The sequence below is a fragment of the Protopterus annectens genome, chromosome 9.part0 (genome assembly GCF_019279795.1).
Source record: "Protopterus annectens isolate FY-2018-M chromosome 9.part0, PAN1.0, whole genome shotgun sequence".
NCBI classification, from domain to species: Eukaryota; Metazoa; Chordata; order Ceratodontiformes; family Protopteridae; genus Protopterus; species Protopterus annectens.
In genome coordinates, this window is record NC_056743.1 from 929,897,680 (window position 1) to 929,915,261 (window position 17,582).

At 44.8% G+C, this 17,582-nt stretch overlaps 1 protein-coding gene across 2 annotated transcripts in view; it reads right to left on the bottom strand.

The window, feature by feature from the left end:
* The window catches only part of LOC122811674 (zinc finger CCCH domain-containing protein 10-like), a 3,783,075-nt gene that overhangs the window by 1,849,966 nt on the left and 1,915,527 nt on the right, over positions 1–17,582 (bottom strand). For both annotated transcript variants that reach the window (XM_044083671.1, XM_044083670.1), the window contains one exon: positions 4,117–4,275. In XM_044083671.1, the coding sequence (XP_043939606.1) occupies positions 4,117–4,275 (159 nt within the window). The remainder of the gene's footprint in view (positions 1–4,116; positions 4,276–17,582) is intronic.

A 17,582-nucleotide genomic window follows, 5' to 3' on the forward strand; every position in this document is an offset into this window, starting at 1 on the left:
CTAGAACATTTATGTGCAAATTGGTCTCTGTTTGGGACCACGTGCCTTGGAATGTCCTTCCCAAACAGTGCCCCCCCACCCGAGTTGGGAAGCGTCCGTGGTCGCTGTGGTTTGGACTGTGGTTGATGCAAATGGACTTCCTGTTGATATCTCCGGTGACGTCAGCCACCAAAGAAGAGATGTCCTGCAGACGTGGCTGATCTTGATCGAAAATTCCATGGGTAGGTCTAGCCAGGACCACTGGACCGCCAGAGTCCATTGAAGAACCCGCATGTGAAGACATGCATATGGCAGAATAGATATGGCGGCATCCATGGAGCCTAGAGCCCGGAGAACCTCGCTCACCTTTGAAGACTGGGAGTTTGCTATCTGAGCTATGTGGCTCCCGAGATGTAGAATCCTGTCTGGAGTTAGAAAATACCTTCATCTGCAAAGTGTCTAACCGTGCCCCAATGAAGTCTAGAATTTGTACTGGTTGCAATTGGGATTTGTGAACATTGACTGTAATTCCCAATGAGTCTGCTAATCGAATGAAATAATCTCGGGCCAGACACAAGTGACGTGCGCAGCGAAGAGCCAGTCGTCCAGGTAAGGAAACACCTGAATATCCTGAAGCCTCAGGTGGGCCACTACAACTGCCATTACCTTGGTGAACACCCTGGGGGCTGTGATGAGACTAAAGGGTAGGGCCCTGAACTGAAAGTGACTGGCTCCCAGCCAGAAGCGCAGAAACTTGCTGGAGCTTATGTGTATTTTGATGTGGTAGTAAGCATCCTGAAGGTCTAACGAGCACATGCAGTCGCACTCTCGGAGATAAGGTAGAATGGACTGTAGAGTGACCATCCGGAATTTCTGTTTTGCTACCGACAGGTTTAATGTGGACAGGTCTAGAATGGGCCTGAGGTCCCCAGTCTTTTTTGGCACCAAAAAGAACCTTGAGTAGACGCCTAATCCGGACTGATCAGGGTGAACCTTTTCCATGGCTCGTTTGATAAGCAGCTTTGAAACCTCTAGAGCTGCGGCCACCCTGTGAGCGGGTGGAACATCCGGGAGGTGTCTTGTAATATTTGGAGGGGCAAAGAAAGGAATAGAGTAACCTCTGAATATTATCTGAAGAACCCAGCGATCTGTTGTAATGGACTCCCATGCTGCTGGGTGTAAGGACAATCGTTCCCCGACTGCCTCCAGAGTATGACAGTCGGGCAACCCCTCAGGGCTGCTGACTGGGTCTATCAGAAAAGGGTTCCCTAGACCCGAAGTTCCTGGGACGCCCTCTACCTCTGGGTCGGCGTCAATCTTGTCCCCCTCTGCCTCTAGGGGAATAGCTGTCCTGAGAATCCTGGGAAAACTGAGATTTTCGGAACCACATCTTCTTCTGCCCTCTGATTCCTAGAGAAGGACGGCTGAGGGTTAGAGAAGCGGTCTCCGACGGCAAAGTCTTCCCGTCCTTTTCGCTCTGGACCAGTGTGTCACATACGGTCTTCCCAAAGAGGGAAGAGCCATTGTAGGGAGCGTTGATAAACGACTCCTTGAAAGGGTCCGCGAACTGACACAATCTGAGCCTAGCATGACACCTCAAGGCTATGCCTGTCCCAGCCACTCTAGCTGCTCCTTCCGTGGCATGAGAGAGTAGCTGCATAGATGTATTCGACACTGATTTCAGAGTGGACATTTTCGCCGAAAACAGCTGTTTGTTCTGCGGCGATAAAGACTCTGGGGGTGACTCAGCGAATTCTGAAGCAAGGTCTCACTGTAGTCAAATCACATGTGCCAAATAGTTCAGCACATGGATAGAAAAAGTCGCTGAAGAGTATACGCGCTTCCCAAACCTATCCACCGACCTGGACTCCTTGTCTGGAGGGTGGGCTAAGGAACTCTCCTGTGCTAGTTCCTTCCTTGTGGCCGCTGCGACCAACATAGCATCAACTGAGGCTCCTTTCGACCAGAGTTGTCTATCTGAAGGAGGAGATAAGACCTTGTCAGGATGCTTGGGAATGGGCTCTACGATATCAGGCTCCTTCCATGCCCTCGTGGTGATGAGGTCCACCAAGGGGTCTGCTGGTGGGGACACCAGGAAGTAGATGGGCCCGTGCCAAAGGCCTCCAGGAACACTGACTCATCCCCAGAAGGTTTTGGGGCTGACCAACCTCCCCCTTCTGGCTGAGGATTTCCATAATTTCTCCGAAGGAGATGTCTTCGGGAGGTGACCTGGGGGAACCTTCTCCATCTAAGTCAGTGTCAGTGGTGAGGGACTCGGGGGAGTCCAGGTGCCTCCTTTTGCACTTGCGCTTGCAGTGGCCCTCTTCAGTGGGACTTTCAGAAGGGGATCTGTGAGCTGCAGAGGTTTCCTTGGGGAAAATGACCTGGGGATCCGCTGGCACGGGCTGTACCTGAGACAGGATGAAGGGAGCCGTCGCCAAATCCAGGGGGGCCTGGGTGGTATCCGAGGGAATGGGCTGGGGGTCTCAATCCCTGGGAGAGAACCCTCTCCACCACTTCGAAGGCCGAAGGAGAAGTCCTCCCCAGATCTGAAGCAGGGACCAGGGCCGATGACAGGGTAGTCTGAGGTCCGAGGGAATGGATCGGATCCGAAAGAGTCAGAGACGAAGAATCCATTCCCCTGGGTCCAACTCCCTGTCCGCGGCTCTGAGAGTCACTCGGATCCGAGCAGGTCGGATCCGAGGAACTCAAGGTAATAGCCAGAGTCGAGGTTGGAGGAACCGTCGGCGTGAAGCTACCAGCTCCGAAAAACCTCGGATCCAAAAGCCCCAAAGCATGGATCGGGGAAGAAGAAATGGGGCAGAAAAGAGGCATGGAGGTCGCCCCTCCAGAGGGAGAGGGACCTGGCAAGACTCCCATCTGAATTTGGGTCTGAAGAAATCTCTGCATCATCCTGTCCCATATCCATTTCAGATAGGCTCTGATTCGACCTCGAAGAGGCCACCGACTCAGATCTGGCTGGTCTGCGCAGAGGGATGGAGGGCCTCGGGTCCGAAAGTTCCAACGGCTCCGGTGAGAAACGTGGTGACCGGAGCCGAGGAGAAACAGGCCTCCTGGACTTGGATGGAGGGCTGAGAAAGAGCTCCCTGTCTGGGGATCTCTTGCAATGCCTGTCTTTCTTTTTCTCCCTTTCTTCTCTGTGTTTTTCCTTCTCCTTCTCTTTATCTTTGTCATGCTCGGTGACTGAAGATCTATCCTTAGAGGCCCCATCGCCAGACGAAGAGGGAGGCTGAGTCCCTGTCTGGGGGGGTGTACCAGAGACCGTGGCCGAGGCAGAATCCAGCATGGCAACTGGGAGAAGGCCTTTGGTGACTAGCTTGGGCTTGCGATCCCTAAGGGCCCTGGGGTTGAATCCTGAACAAACAGCACACTGGGTAGATTGATGTGCTACTCCTAGACATATCACACACAGAGTGTGACCATCAGCAGGGGAAAGCTTATTGTAACACTCTGTACATTTTTTGAATATAGGCTTTGGCTGATCAGCCATAGTCCTGCGTTCAAAGGTAAGGATACCACCTTCCCACAAAAGAAAACCACACACACACACAAGTAGGGGAAGGGTAGGCCTGAAAAGTTCTCTACTACTAACAAAACTTTTTTTTTTAAACACTAACGACCAACGTGCTTCTACAGAAGGGGAGGAAGGGTAATCCTACACAAAAGCACTATGAAAGACAAAATTTCCACTTACTATCCCCTATATAACAAAGAGCAAAGGAGGCCACGATGCACACTACTGGCACGGCAAACGAGATCTGAGGGAAGGTTGGAGGTGTAGGGCATTATGGGTAAGGGGAGGAGCTCAGAGCTTGGAGCTGATGCTAGAAAAAAAGTTGCCGGCTCGGATCCAATACGGATCCATATACCCACAGGTTGCAGATAAAATGAAGTTAACTACTTCATATCACCCACTACTTCAAATACCACCCCAGGAAAGTGCATGCAGTGCCAATGGGATTCTACCATCTCCCCAAACATACACAAACACCTGCAAGTTAAACCACAGTGAATCTGATCCAAGGGAAAGAGTCTAGTGACAGAGAACAGAGTAGGATATTATACAGTCACCACAGTACTACCAAGAAATTAAGTGAATTGCAGAAAAAAATGTACCTTTTGAGTAGCATCGACAGTAGCTCTTCAGTTTTTCCTTCCAGCAGAGGCTGTTGGGATTTGAAAGGATCTTTTCCATATGTGACCTTCATGCAAAGTTCACTTAATTTCTTCAGTAGACGCTTTATGAGGAATAAGGATTCTGCAAATGCTGTAAACCTAGCAGTAGAGTATAGAAATGTAAAGTATAGAAATGCAAATATAGACACTATGCACTACTTACTAATTATTAAAGGAAATAAATGTAAACAGTTCAGGGCATTTACTAACGACTGCCTAACCAATGTACATTTCCTGGACTATAAAATTATACTTATCACAATCTGAATAAAATTAATCACATGCATAAATTTTCTTTAAAATACACTTGTCTTTTTGATAGAAAGTACAGATCTGTACACCTACCATAAAGGTAGATGCTCGAGTATATTCACTGTTGCAGTCTTGAGTTTGGATTTCCTGAAGTGAAAGCTCTCAGCCGGTCTGACTACCAGAGAAATTTCTTTCCAGCTCTCAGGCTGGTAGACGCCCTGACCAACATTAGTATGTCTGAGTATAAAGGTAGCCAGCCTGCATCATACCACCAGTGTTTTCTTGCCTTCAACTAGGAGGAGCCCTAAACAGATATGAGGTATCCAAAGGAAAACCTGACATACGAAAGCAGCCATTGAAGGGTCCCCTTGGATGAGTAGCAAAACAGAATCAACCTACATAGTAAGCTGAGGGGCTTGGTGGGAGGGAAAGAAAACTGCAACAGTGATGGTAAGTGTCCGCAACTGTACTATGTTCTTTGTGTTTTACTGTTGCAGTCCTCACTATTGGGAAGGTTCCCAAAGCTGAAAGGAGGAAGAAAGGTGTCTAAGGGGAAGAGAGGATACCCTGCAGGACAGCAGTGACAAAGCCTGCTCTAGACTTGGAGAAGGATGTCAGATGGTAGTGCTTGCTGAAGGTATGCACAGAAGACAGGGTGGCAGCCTCCAAGGTGTCCTTGGTGAGGACACACTTTAGAAAGGCAGTGGAAGTAGCAGCTGCCCTGGTGGAATGAGGTTTTATCCTTACTGGTAGCACTTTGCCATGTGAGCTACAACAAAAGCAAATGCAGTGGGAAATCCATTTGGAAATAGTTTGATTAGAGATTGGCGTGCCTTCTTTTCCAGAGGCAAAGGTAATAAAAAGCTGATCAGTCTTTCTCAAAGCTTTTGTCTTGTTCAGATAGAAACGTAACTGTCTGTGGACATGCAAAGAATGCAGAACTCTCTCCTCTTTGTTTTGTGGATTGGGGAAGAAGGTAGGAATATTGATGGCCTGATTCAAAGAGGTGTCATTGACATTTTAACCATAAAGGATGGATTGGTTCTGAGAGAAATACTATCCCTGTGGAAGATAAGGAAAAATTGCACTGACATGAGGGCCTGCAACTCAGAAAACCTCCTGGCTGAGGTGATAGCCAGAAAAACTGTTTTCCATGTCAGGAACTTAAGGTCCACAGAAGCTGTTGACTCAAATGGGGGCAAGGTCAGTTTCTCTAGCACAGAATTAAGGTCCAAAGGAAGAGTAAGTTTCTTTCTGGGTGGTCTAATGTGGATTACTGTCCTAAGAAACTGCTTCGAGAGTAGATGGGAGAAAAGGGGTGGTTGAGAGGGCACAGATCCAGGGATGGCAGAAACGTGGATTTTAATGAAAGAATGAGCAGGCCAGTCAGGTATTCCAGGATGCTGGAAATGTGCTGACTTGGGATCTAGGTAGTGATCTTGGCACCAAATAGAAAATCTTTTCCACTTAGCTGAGTAGGATTTCCTGGTGCTAGGCCTTCTAGATTTGAGGATGTCTAGTACCTGTCTGATTAGGCTAACAACATTGTGGCATCTATCCACACTGCAAGGTTGAAGGTCTGTAGATTGGGGTGTACAATGTTTCCCTCGTTCTGGGTGAGATCATCTATTCTCTAAGGGAGCAGCCATGGGCTCGGGTTGCTGAGTTACAGAAGGAGGGGGTATCAATGCAGTCTGGGGTTATAAGAATTGCTCTTGGGCCCTCTTCTCTTATCTTGAGCAAAACCTGAAGAAGAAGGGGTATAGGTGGAAATGCATAAATGAAAAGCTTTGCCCAAGGGAAGGAGAAGGCATCTGTTTTCCAAGCTATCTCCTGTTTCCTCCTGGTACAGAATTTTTACAGATGTGTGTTCTCTTTGGATGCAAAGCAGTCCTCCTTTGAAATTCTCCATGTCTGGGTTATGCACTGGAAGATTTTTGGGTGTAGATGCCCCTCATGAGGGTCCATCAAGTTTCTGTTTAGATGGTCTGCCATAACATTTTGAACTCCTGAAGGTATTGTGCTATCAAGCACAAGCCTACAGACTGAGCTGTTTCCCAGATTTGCAATGCTAGATGGCACAGGGGGTAAGAATGTGTCCATCCCTGTCTATCTATCATATAACTGTGATATCATCTTTCTTGATTAACAGTAAACCTGGGGTCCATTTTTCCTTGAAGGCTAATAGGCCCTTTAATACTGCCATGAGTTCCTTCCAGTTGATGCGTCTCTCCTTGGGTCTGGAATCCCACTTCTCATGGGTTTGGAGGTTTTGGAAGTGAGCCCCCCATGCTGTCTTCAAGGCATCTGTGGCTAAGGTTTGAGCCTGAGGGGAAATTTTGAAATGGATGCCCCGATTCTCGGAGGAAGCTTGTGCCCACCATGAGAACTCTGTTGGAGGCAGGGGATCAGGCGGATCTTGGTCTCTAGGGACTGTGAGCTCTGGCAACAGACTTTCTTCAGGTACCATGTGAGCTACCTCATGTGTAGTCTGGCAAGGAGAACCATGAGGATGCTTGAGGCCATGTATCCCAGTGCTTAAAGAAATTCCCTTGTTGAGATGCAACCTCTCAATTGGATTCTGTGGAAGAAACTTGTCAGGAAGGAGACTTATTCTGGAGGGAGGAAAATCTTTTGAAGAAAGGAGTCGATAAGTGCCCCCAGGTAGACAATCTTGTTTTGTTGAAGTGTGGATTTTCTGTAGGTTCCCTGTGAACCCAAGTGAGGAAAGGAGGTCCTGGGTGAATTTAAGGTCCTTGAGCTTTGGCCTGCTCTGTGGTTTGTATGAGGCAGCTGTCCAGGTAAGGACAGATCTGTATCCCCATGGTCCTGCAGAAGGCTACTGCTGGTGCTAGGCACTTTGCGAACACTCTTGGTGCTGTAGATAAGGCAAAGGGCAGTGCAGACAACTGATAACTGGATTCGGCCCTGAAGTGAAGAAATCTTCTGTGGGACTCCTGAATATGGATGTGCAGATAAGCATCTTTTAGGTCTGGAGAGATCATGAGGACATGGGGAGATATCATGGGGAGCAGTTTTTGGAGGGTTAACATTTTGAACTTTGGCACCAAGAGGAACTGATTGAAGTTGGACAGATCCAAAATGGGGCAACAAGAATCTTCCTTTCTGGGGATCTGGAAGAGCCTGGAATAAAATAATTTTCCCTGGTGGGTAGTGGGAACTGGTTCTGCTGTTTCCTGTGAACACAGTATCTGGATTTGAGCCAAGGCCTCTGTTTTTTTATTTTTTTTGATTTTGGAGGACATCAGGATAACCATATTTTAAATGCTCTTTGAAAGTGAGTCTGTAGCCATTTGCAATAATGTCTAAGAATACATCTGTCTGACATGATGAGGGTTCAGGTATGTTCGAAAAGAGCCAGCTTTCCTCCTAGCTTGGGAGGGGTAGAGGAGTCACTACTGCTCTATGGATGTGGTTTGGGGTCTATAACTCCCTATAACTCCCTTGCCTAGGTGCCTCTGAGGCCCACTGTCTGCCCCTTTGTGATTGCTGCCTCTAAGGGGCCTATCCTTTTGAGGTTTCCTCTGCTTACTCCTAAGCTGGGTGGGAAAGGAACCAGTGTTTGGCTGGAAAATTTCTGCTGAACCTAGGTGGTTGTACCAGGAGGAAATCTTTTGCTGAATTGACTTAGCCTTAACCTCCATCTTTTTAAGGATGACTTCTGCCTTCAGCCTGAACAGAACCTCCTTGTCAAGGGGGACATTCAATAGGCTAGACCTGACATGTTCCACAAGAGTTTGTTCTCGGAGTCAAGCATATCTCCTAATAACAGATCCAGTAGTAGCTGCTCTGCAAGATGCTTCCATGGCATCACAGCCACAATGGAGGGAATGTTTAGCTACCTGAGCACCATAAGGTCATTCAATTCTTTTGGGAGGTTTTTGTTTCAAGGGTGGGAGACGACCTTTTGTTTAAGCTGTTCTAGTGTAGTCTGCTGTTATTTAATCATATGAAATTAACAATTACGCCCTTCATGGCAAGGCTGGCAGATGTATAAACCTTCTTGCCAAATCTGGCAAGGACTCTGCTCCCTTTGTCTGTAGGAAGGGAAGCAGGTTCCTAGAGGAACTGGTTCTGTCTGGCCTACATGGGGCAGGTGGGAGGGAGTCAGGTTTAAAGGAAGATTCCTGGAAGACATCTTCCACTACTTCCAAAATGGGGGGGGGGGGGATAGAAAATGGCTTATATTCAGGTAAATCCAGGAATTCCCTAACAGTCTTTTTTTCCAGTGGGTAGTCCTGAGCTTCCCACTGAAAATGTTGCCTCATGGCATGCAGGGTCTCTCCAAAAGTGAAATCCTCAGGAGGTGAGGCTGAAGGGAGGATTTCCTTAGAGTCTGAGCTTTCATAGGAGGTAAAAGAGGTGCTCTCCTCAGACCTAGAGTCCTTAATTTCAGAGTCTTCCTCAGAAGGAATGAAATCCAGAGAAATTACTTGAGAATCATCTATTTTTCTTTTCCTAGGAGAAGTAATCCCTGGATCTTGCCTTCATCTGACAATGAAGAGCAGGTCCTTGTCCTCTCCTAACATGACTAAATTTTGCTGTGACCCCGGAGAAATGGAGCCAGAGGGCCTGACTGAAGGTCTAGGGACACAGGCTTTCTTAGGGGTGGCTAAGGCCTTGGGCCCAAGGACATCTGACACCCTGATGTCTGTCTCCTGAGACTGAAGTAAATGCACCAGAGCTGGCATAGGTTGAGGCCTGGTTGCAGAATCTCCAGGTGGACAATGCTTCTCAGAAGCCAAGGCCTGCAGAGTGGCCCTGTACCCAACCAACGAGCCAATGTCAGTGGCTTGTATAGAGGAGGATGGAGTCAACGGCATGTTGGACTCTGAAAAGGTCTCAAGAGAGGCCTGAGTCACTGGATCAGAAAAAGACAGGGGCTGCAAAAGTGCCTCACCTTGTTCAACAATCACAAGCCTAGACGGAATAGTAGGTGGTGAATGACTGCCATCCGATGACCTAAGCTTTTGTTTCTTTATTTTCTTTCCCTTAGATCGGATTCGGTAAGACTGACTGACACCATGGAAAGCAAGCAAGAAGATTGTTGGCTAAGGAACTTAGCAAGAAATTCTGTCCTACGCTTAATTGTTCTAGTATTGAAACGTGCACAAAACTGACAACCAACAATGTGATCTGGGCCTAGGCAAATAACACAAAAGGAATGAGTCTCTGTGTGGGATCTGCTTTCCAGAATTGAGATGGTTGTTTATTTTATCTGACATGAGCAAAGGAAATAGAGTCCCCCCCAACGGCGTACTTTTCTTGTCCAACAGCACTTCTCTCTGGTGAGGACTGATCAACGCACTTAAATATAGCGTCGGGCTCCTCAACAAGAAAAGACTGGTATCGTAACATAGGCGGTCTACTTTTATACCCGAACGTAGGGCATCTGCCAGCTTGGGAGCCGGAAAAAAATTTCTCTGGTAGTCAGGCCAGCCAAGGCCTTTCACGGCAGAAAATCCTAACTCTCAGGACTGCAACAGTGAAACACGAACATCTAATTTTACATGGCATAATAATCTACTCCGACGTCAAAGCAGAAGTATTATACAAAAAAAAAAAGTTATGCAAATCCACTCACCATAACTGCAGATGTTTGAGTAGGGTCACTGTTACAATATAATTTATTTTCCATGGGAATTAGCTGCAGGTGGAGGTCTGCCTTCTGGTTTGACTTCCAAAGCTCTTAGACATTCATATATAAGTATGCTTAAAAGGAGGGTTGCTCTTTCAATCACCCAGAGCCAATTTAGAGAAGTCAGAAGATAACAATGGTGCCTCCAGCCATTTGTGTTCTAAAATATCTAAAGTCACTTTGTCCAGGTGGCTTTCAGACTATATTAAGCTTTGTTACTCAAAATGCAACAAACACCAATATGGACAAAGTGACTTTAGATATTTTAGAACTCACTTGGATGGAAGCAAAAAAAAAAAAAAAAAAAACATAACAGAGGATCTCTTCCAACTGATTTTGTCTTGTCCAGACAGAATCTCAGCTTTCCAGCAAATCTGGAAATAAATGTAAAGTTTGTCTGCAACATCACTTTATCCTTATGAAAGTCATGATAAAGAGAAGTAACACACAGCCTGTACGTCCAAATTTCTTTTTTCAGAAGTGACTGTCACAACAAATGGGGTTTTCTGAGACAGGTATTTTAGGTCTGCTTTAAAAGGTGGTTTGAACACAGGCAGTGTTAGTTTTTTTCTAGCATAAAATCCAAAGGGAAGACTGAAGTTCATGAATGAAGATCTGTTCCAGAATGTACCACTAAGGAATGCCTTACAGTTTTTAAGGAATAAGGAAGAGCTGTGGAATTCTTGATGAAAATTAAAAACATTCAAGGTGTTAAGTGGCTTGATCAGAAAAGCATCTCGGTTTTATTTATGTGCTTGCCCCACTCCTTGATGTCCCAAACACCTTGCACTTTTATGCTTACTGATACAGCTCTCCAAGGAAACCTCCAAGGTGTCTGTGGTAAATGACTACTTTGGAGAAGGAGGGGAGAAAGGGGGCTGGATTTAGGGATATTTGCAGTCTCTACCAAGTGTTTTCTCATCTGACAAACCCTAGAACTGAGATTTGGCAAGATAATGGGTGCTGGTGGTGAGACCAAAGAGACTTCAGACACCACTGTTCTTTCTCATGTGGAGTCTTGCCAGGGTTATTATGAGAATCACAGATGCCATTTCACCCAAAATCCTGCGGTATTCCTTTGCAGTGACCAAAGTCTGACAGGAAAACTCTAGAAATAGATCTAGGAATACATCTATTTGGTCATGTGGAAGAAAAGCTCTTTGGACTGAAGTGTCTAACAGACACCTCACAGTCTTGTGTAAAGGTTGTCAACAAAGACTTCTGAATGTTCTCTTGAATCCTAGCCCATGTAAGAGAGTTCTCATCCAAGTGAGAAATTCCTGACACTTTGAAAAAGACTATGCAAAGATAAGCAAATCGGCGAAACATAGAAAACTGTGGATACCCAGTTGCCTTCAATCAACTACAACTGAGTTACATGCTTTGTGAACATTCTTGGTGCACTGGATGTCCAAAAGGTAAGGCAGAGAACTGATAATGTGATCAAGACACACACAGCCTTAAGAAAGTCCTGAAATCTGAATGAATAGACATGATGGTCAGCATATTTTAAATACAGTGTTACCAGGAAACCTAAATGAAGAAGAATGGGCAACCGGTTGTGAAGTGACAGCATTTTGAACTTGGTCACTATCACAAATTCTTTAGAAAAGAAAGACTGAGAACTTCTCCATTTTCTTTTTTTTTCTGGCACCAAAAACATCCTTAAAAAAACTATCCCAACATGGGAAGGAAGATCTGGCTTTCTCTTCTCCCAGACATAACATGTGTTGAAGGAAAGGGGGAAACAGAGGAGTCTGATCTGGTGGATGTTGAAGTACTCCATGGAAAGGAGAAATTTCATGTCACTGCCACTTGTAACCTTGATGAATTATCTTCAGAACCCATTTGTTTGAAAGTATCAGTTAACAAACAGAAAAGTGGAGATTCAGACCTTCTGGAAGGGAAAAGCGACTGCCAGGGTAGCATGGTGAACAAGGAGCCCTAAACAGTTATTCTGACCTGTTGGACTGTCCTTGGTGTTGGAGGGGTTCCCTGTATTCTTTTGCCAACCCCTTTGCCATTTCTTCTTAAACATCTGTTTACCAGCATTTTGCTGTGGCTGCTTATTCTGCTGCTTACCAAAACTGGATGAGCAGTTACAGAATTCCTTAGATAGTTTGGGAAGAAAGAGCTGAAAAACCTTAGAGATTCCCTTAATTGGCTTACCCCTCTCATTATACTTTTTGATAACCTCTGTAGCAGAGGGACCAATATTAACTCTAGCCAGAGGAGAATTTAAAATCTCATATTTTATATCATCTGGGAGGTTCTAAGAATGCATCCAGGCAAACCTCCTCACAACAGTACCAGTGGCCATACCCTGAAAGAAGAATCAACTTTCATATACACACATACACTCTTAAAACTATGAGTTGTGACTTGGAAAATGGAAGAAATTAAACTATTTAAAGCCTCACGAGAAGAAACTGCAGACAAAACACTTCCTCGTACTTTCACATTTAGAATAAACTTAACACACGAGCCTAACAATTCAAAATTCAGAAAATGAAAGTTGTAGATCATTCATTTTTCTCATAGTTACCAATTTCACATCCTTTTCAGAAACTGCAGAATTGGAATTAACAAAGAAGTTATATACTCACCATAGCGCTCCATCTGAGTAGTTGTTCTTCATTTGTCTTCAACCTGTGGGTTCCCGGATCCATATCGGATCTGACTCAGCCGCATATCCAGCATCTGATCCAAGTTCGAAGCTCCTCCCCTACCCATAATGCTTCAGTCTCATTCCTCCCTTCAGATTGAGTTTGCTGCCCAATCCAGTACCATCAGTTCACACAAGCTGGGGGAAGGATGGAGGGATGGCTGAAGACAAATGGAAGAACAACTACTCACATGGAACGTTCTTGGTGAGTACATAACCTCTCTATCTGAAGTAGCTGTCTTCATTTGACCTTCAACCTGTGGGACAGAGTCCCCAGATACCTGGGGGCCCTCATGGAAGGATATTCCAGAGCATGGCAAAACCAAAGGATGCCCTGTTTCTGGATACAATGCCCAATTTATAATGTGAGATGAAGGTATGGGATGATGACCAAGGAGCCGCAGAACAAATATCTAATGGAACTCTGGACCAAAAAGTTGCTGACCTGGCCACAGAACTGGTGGAATGTGCTTTCACCTGACTTGGCAGGGAAATTCCCCTGGTTGAATACTCCCTAATAATACATTGTAAAATCCAACAGGTGATGGTAACTTTAGAAATTGGTTTCCCTAAAAAGGGTTTGGAGTAAGAAATTAATCAAACACATAGAAAGTTAAGCACTTTCGTCTCCCTCACCAAAACAGAGATTTCTTCGGAACTAAGCTATTCTTCCCATAAACACCTCTTATATAATAGGTGTCACTTACATTCTAGTTAATTAGACAATTTACAAATAAAGTCTATAATTAAAGTGATCGACACTGCTCCATAAACTGACATCTTAAAACATTTATGCTAAAAGTATAAAATGTTGAAGCTTTAAGAAAAACAGTACGTTACATCCAGAGCTCTCTTTTTTAACACTGGAGCCAAAGGAATGTTCTTATTAATACCTGGTGGTATGTTGCAGTTTAATTTTATTATCCAAAAAAGTTCTCTTAACTCCAACAAGAGCTCTCACCACCCGCCTCGGGGATTTAATGGAACTTGTTCTAAGATCCCAAATTTAGTGAAGTCCTGGCACTGTAATGAATGTTTAAGTGAATTATTCACATTATCCCTTGATATTGCATACAGATGTTCGTAGATCCTTGTTCTAAGAATTCTTTCTGTCTTAGCTATATAATAACTGCCACAAGTTTGGCAGATTGAAATGTACACTATACCCTTGGTACTGCAATTTCCTTTGTACAGATTAACCTTGTATCCGTTTTCCTTTAGTGCTACATTGTTAGATTCAAGTATGTAGGGGTATTGCCTGCATGTCGCGCACTTGGTAGTACCTTTATCAAGTAAAGAAATGATTTTGACAGGGTATTCAAATATTGATTTTAAATTCCTCCCTACCTTGTAAACAAAGCTCAGCTCGTTCCCTAGAATTTTTAGGACATCAGAATTGCTGTTAAAAACTGCCCGATTTCTAGATATAAATTCTCTCACCTTCTTTTCCCCTACATCAAATGGTATTACCATACTACCACTGTGCTGAGAAGTGTTCATTGCCTTGTTTACAGTACCACTAATGTTAGTTTCACCTAATAGGGGCTTGAATTTAGTTCTCCACCCATCCAAAATTTGAGCCCTTACGGGTTCTAATACTTTGTTGGGGTACCCTCTGTTTTTAAACGTTTGTAATAATTTCCATCTCTTGGTGGAAATATCTGGTGTCTGAACACATGCGTGCTGCCACCAGATGAGACCTCAGAGAGGGAGACCAGACCTGGCGAGGCCAGAATAGGGCAATGAGGATAACCAAACTCCACAGCCTGCAAGCTTTCTGAAGAAATTTTGATATTAAGGGAAGAAGAGTATAACCATACAGAAGACTGGGGAGCCAAGCATGAATCAGAACATCTCTGGGGGCTTTCCCCTGAGGGGGATTCAGAGAGAAGAACTCACTGCATTTCGTGTTGGATGGAGAGGCGAATAGATCAAAGCAAAGCTGACCCCACTTGTGAAAGATCTATTCCGGTACTGAGGGATTCAGAGACCACTCGTGAAGTATCAGAATGGATCTGTGACCGGATCTGGGGCTCCTCTGGCTACCGGGAAAACCATGGAGAATGGAGCCAGGGAGACTCTGGTCTCAGAGCAGACCTGACTTTAGGTGGGGGCCAGCTGGAGCCAAGCGATCCAGGATCGCTTCCTTGGCCAATCCTTTCTAGAAGTTTTGTCCCCATCCCCAGGCCTCTTGGCGGGAGTTTGAGTCCCACAGGCCGGAGAGGAAGCAGGGGCAGACGTCGGGGGCACAGGGGCTTGAGTTCCTAAAGACAGAAGAAGGCCCTTAAGAATTAGTTTGTCCGTCTTGTCCTTAAGTGCCCGGGGATTAAACCTGGCAGAGATGGAACATGAGGTCTGGAGATGGGCTGCCCCAAGACACACCACTCACAATGTGTAGCCATCAGCTGTGGAGAGCTTATGGCCACACACTGTAAACTTTCTGAAGCTGGGTTTGAGTGTGTCAGACATATCCCAACCTCAGGCCCAGCACCACTCACTATCACACAGACCATGCATGCAAGGAAAGGAAGAGAGTTTTTTCTTTTCTTTTTTTTTTTTTTTTACACTGACAGAAATGCAGAAGGGAGGTAGAAAGTAGAGAGAGAAAAAAGAAGATTTACACTCAAAACACTTACAACAAACTTTTTATGCAGAGAGCTTAGATCACGATGCGGACATACAGGAGGCAAACAAGATCTGAAGGAAGGGAGGAGGCAAGAGCATTATGGGTAAGGGGAGGAGTTTTGAGCTTGGATCAGATACTTGATATGTGGCCGAGTCGGATCAGATACTGATTCGAGAACGCACAGGTTGAAGATCAAATGAAGACAACTACTTCAGATTAAATGTTTAACAGCAGTAGGATTAACTAAAGCCACAGCTGCTGGATCAGGTTTGTGGTGACTGGATAAAAACTTAAAAGACTGAGGAGTTTTACACAATCTATCTGCCTTTTTAGAGAAGCAGACTGTCAGGAAAATTGCAGGCAGTGTCACCCACATCTTCCAAAGCCGACAACACTGGAAAAATGGATGAAGGTTCTGGAAATGACATCTCTAACAGCTCATAGTACTTTCTGAGGGATAGGAAACCTCAGCGTTCTCCCACACATCCGATATTGTTGCAGTCCTGAGAGTCTGAATCAGAAAACTAATCAGAAACCTCTGTATCTGTTTCCTTGATCTTCCTGCTCAGTTTCAGTTTATTGAATCTCTTCAGGAAAAGAGGCATTCCTCTATCTTTTACCAGAAACCACCTTATGAAAAGAAAAAGAAAAAAAAGATCAACAGCCTGAATGAAACCCTGTGCCAATTCTAGTAAACTACTCCTGTCTCAGGAAATTTGAGGAGCAGCAGCTATATGTTAAGTTTTCTGTTCCTTTTTGACAGGAAAACAGGACAGTAATATTGTTAATGTCATTACCAGTTTCCCAAACAATGGGCACAACATTCTGCCTAAACAGGGAAGCTCTCCCTGTTTCCTCTCCTAAGACCTAAGAAAGTGACTTCCCCTTGCCCACTGAGGGGACCCCCAACAGCAGCAGAGGATGTGACTAACACCCGGCCCATAGTGAATGTAGGTGCTACACCAGAGGGATCTGAGGTAAAAGATGAGTGGTCTGAGGAACAATTTCTGGCCAAAGCAGATTCACCCACCTACACCTGAGGCAAACTGAAAACCTCCTGTGGTGGTAAGGGCTTTTTTTTTTTTTTTTTTTTTTTTTTTTTTTGTGGCTGGAAGGACTGACCATGGAACTGGTAATTTGTTCCACAGTCAAGCCAAAAATAATCTCTCTTTTCCAGGGAAAACCAGCACAAACCAATAAAAATTGAAAGTTGTTAAAAGTCACTTTTTTTCAAACAAAACACTTTAATACATTTTGCCAACCCCAAAAAGTGAAATAAACACAATTTCTCCACAGAAAAATGTTTTTCAACTACTTTAAAAAAAATTAAACTGACAAAAAAAGAGTGCACTCCCATTTATAAATACATTTAATTCTCATGACAGTCCATTAAAACACAAATTCCTACATTAAAGATAACTTTCGTAAGCAGGAAAGTACACTGAAACCAATGTATTTTTCATGCAGAATCTGCCCAGCAAAGTTAACAGCACAAGCCAAACGTCGATCTTGCATTAGATGGAGCAGAAGGTCCAAATGATTCACAAGCAAACCCCTGGAGGTAGTACTTAGGAGTCAATTCTCAAGGTACGGAAAACTTGGATCCCTCACATGCAGTGATGTGCTGCCCCCATTGCAATTATCATGGTAAAACACCCTCAAGGCTGTGGGTGAGACTGAAAGGCAGGGCTCTGAACTGATAGTGATTGGCCCACCCAGAAACAGAGGAATCTCACTGACCACTTCTCTATCTTCAGATGACAATACGCGTCCTGGAGATCTATACAGCACATCCTACAGTCCTTCCTCAGTAGAGGTTAAATTAACTGAATTGAGATTGTCTGAAATTTTGTCTGCTTCACAAACTGGTTTAAATGACTCCAATCCAGAATGGGTCTGAAATCCCTTGTTTTCTTGAGTGCTAAAAAGAATCGTTAGTAGACTACAGACTCTGATTGGTCTTTGGGGACTGGTTGGATGACTTTTTCTTAACAGCTTGGAAACTTCTACAGCTGTGAGTTCAGATTCTGACTGGTCTTTGGGGACTGGTTGGATGACTCTCTTAGCAGCTTGGAAACTTCTGTGGCTGTGAGTTCCCACTGACTGGGTGGAACATATGGAACTTACTTTTTCTTTATTGGAGGAAGGGAAAGGGAAATTAACAGCCTCTGGAAATTATGTTTAGCACCCAAGAATCTGTTATG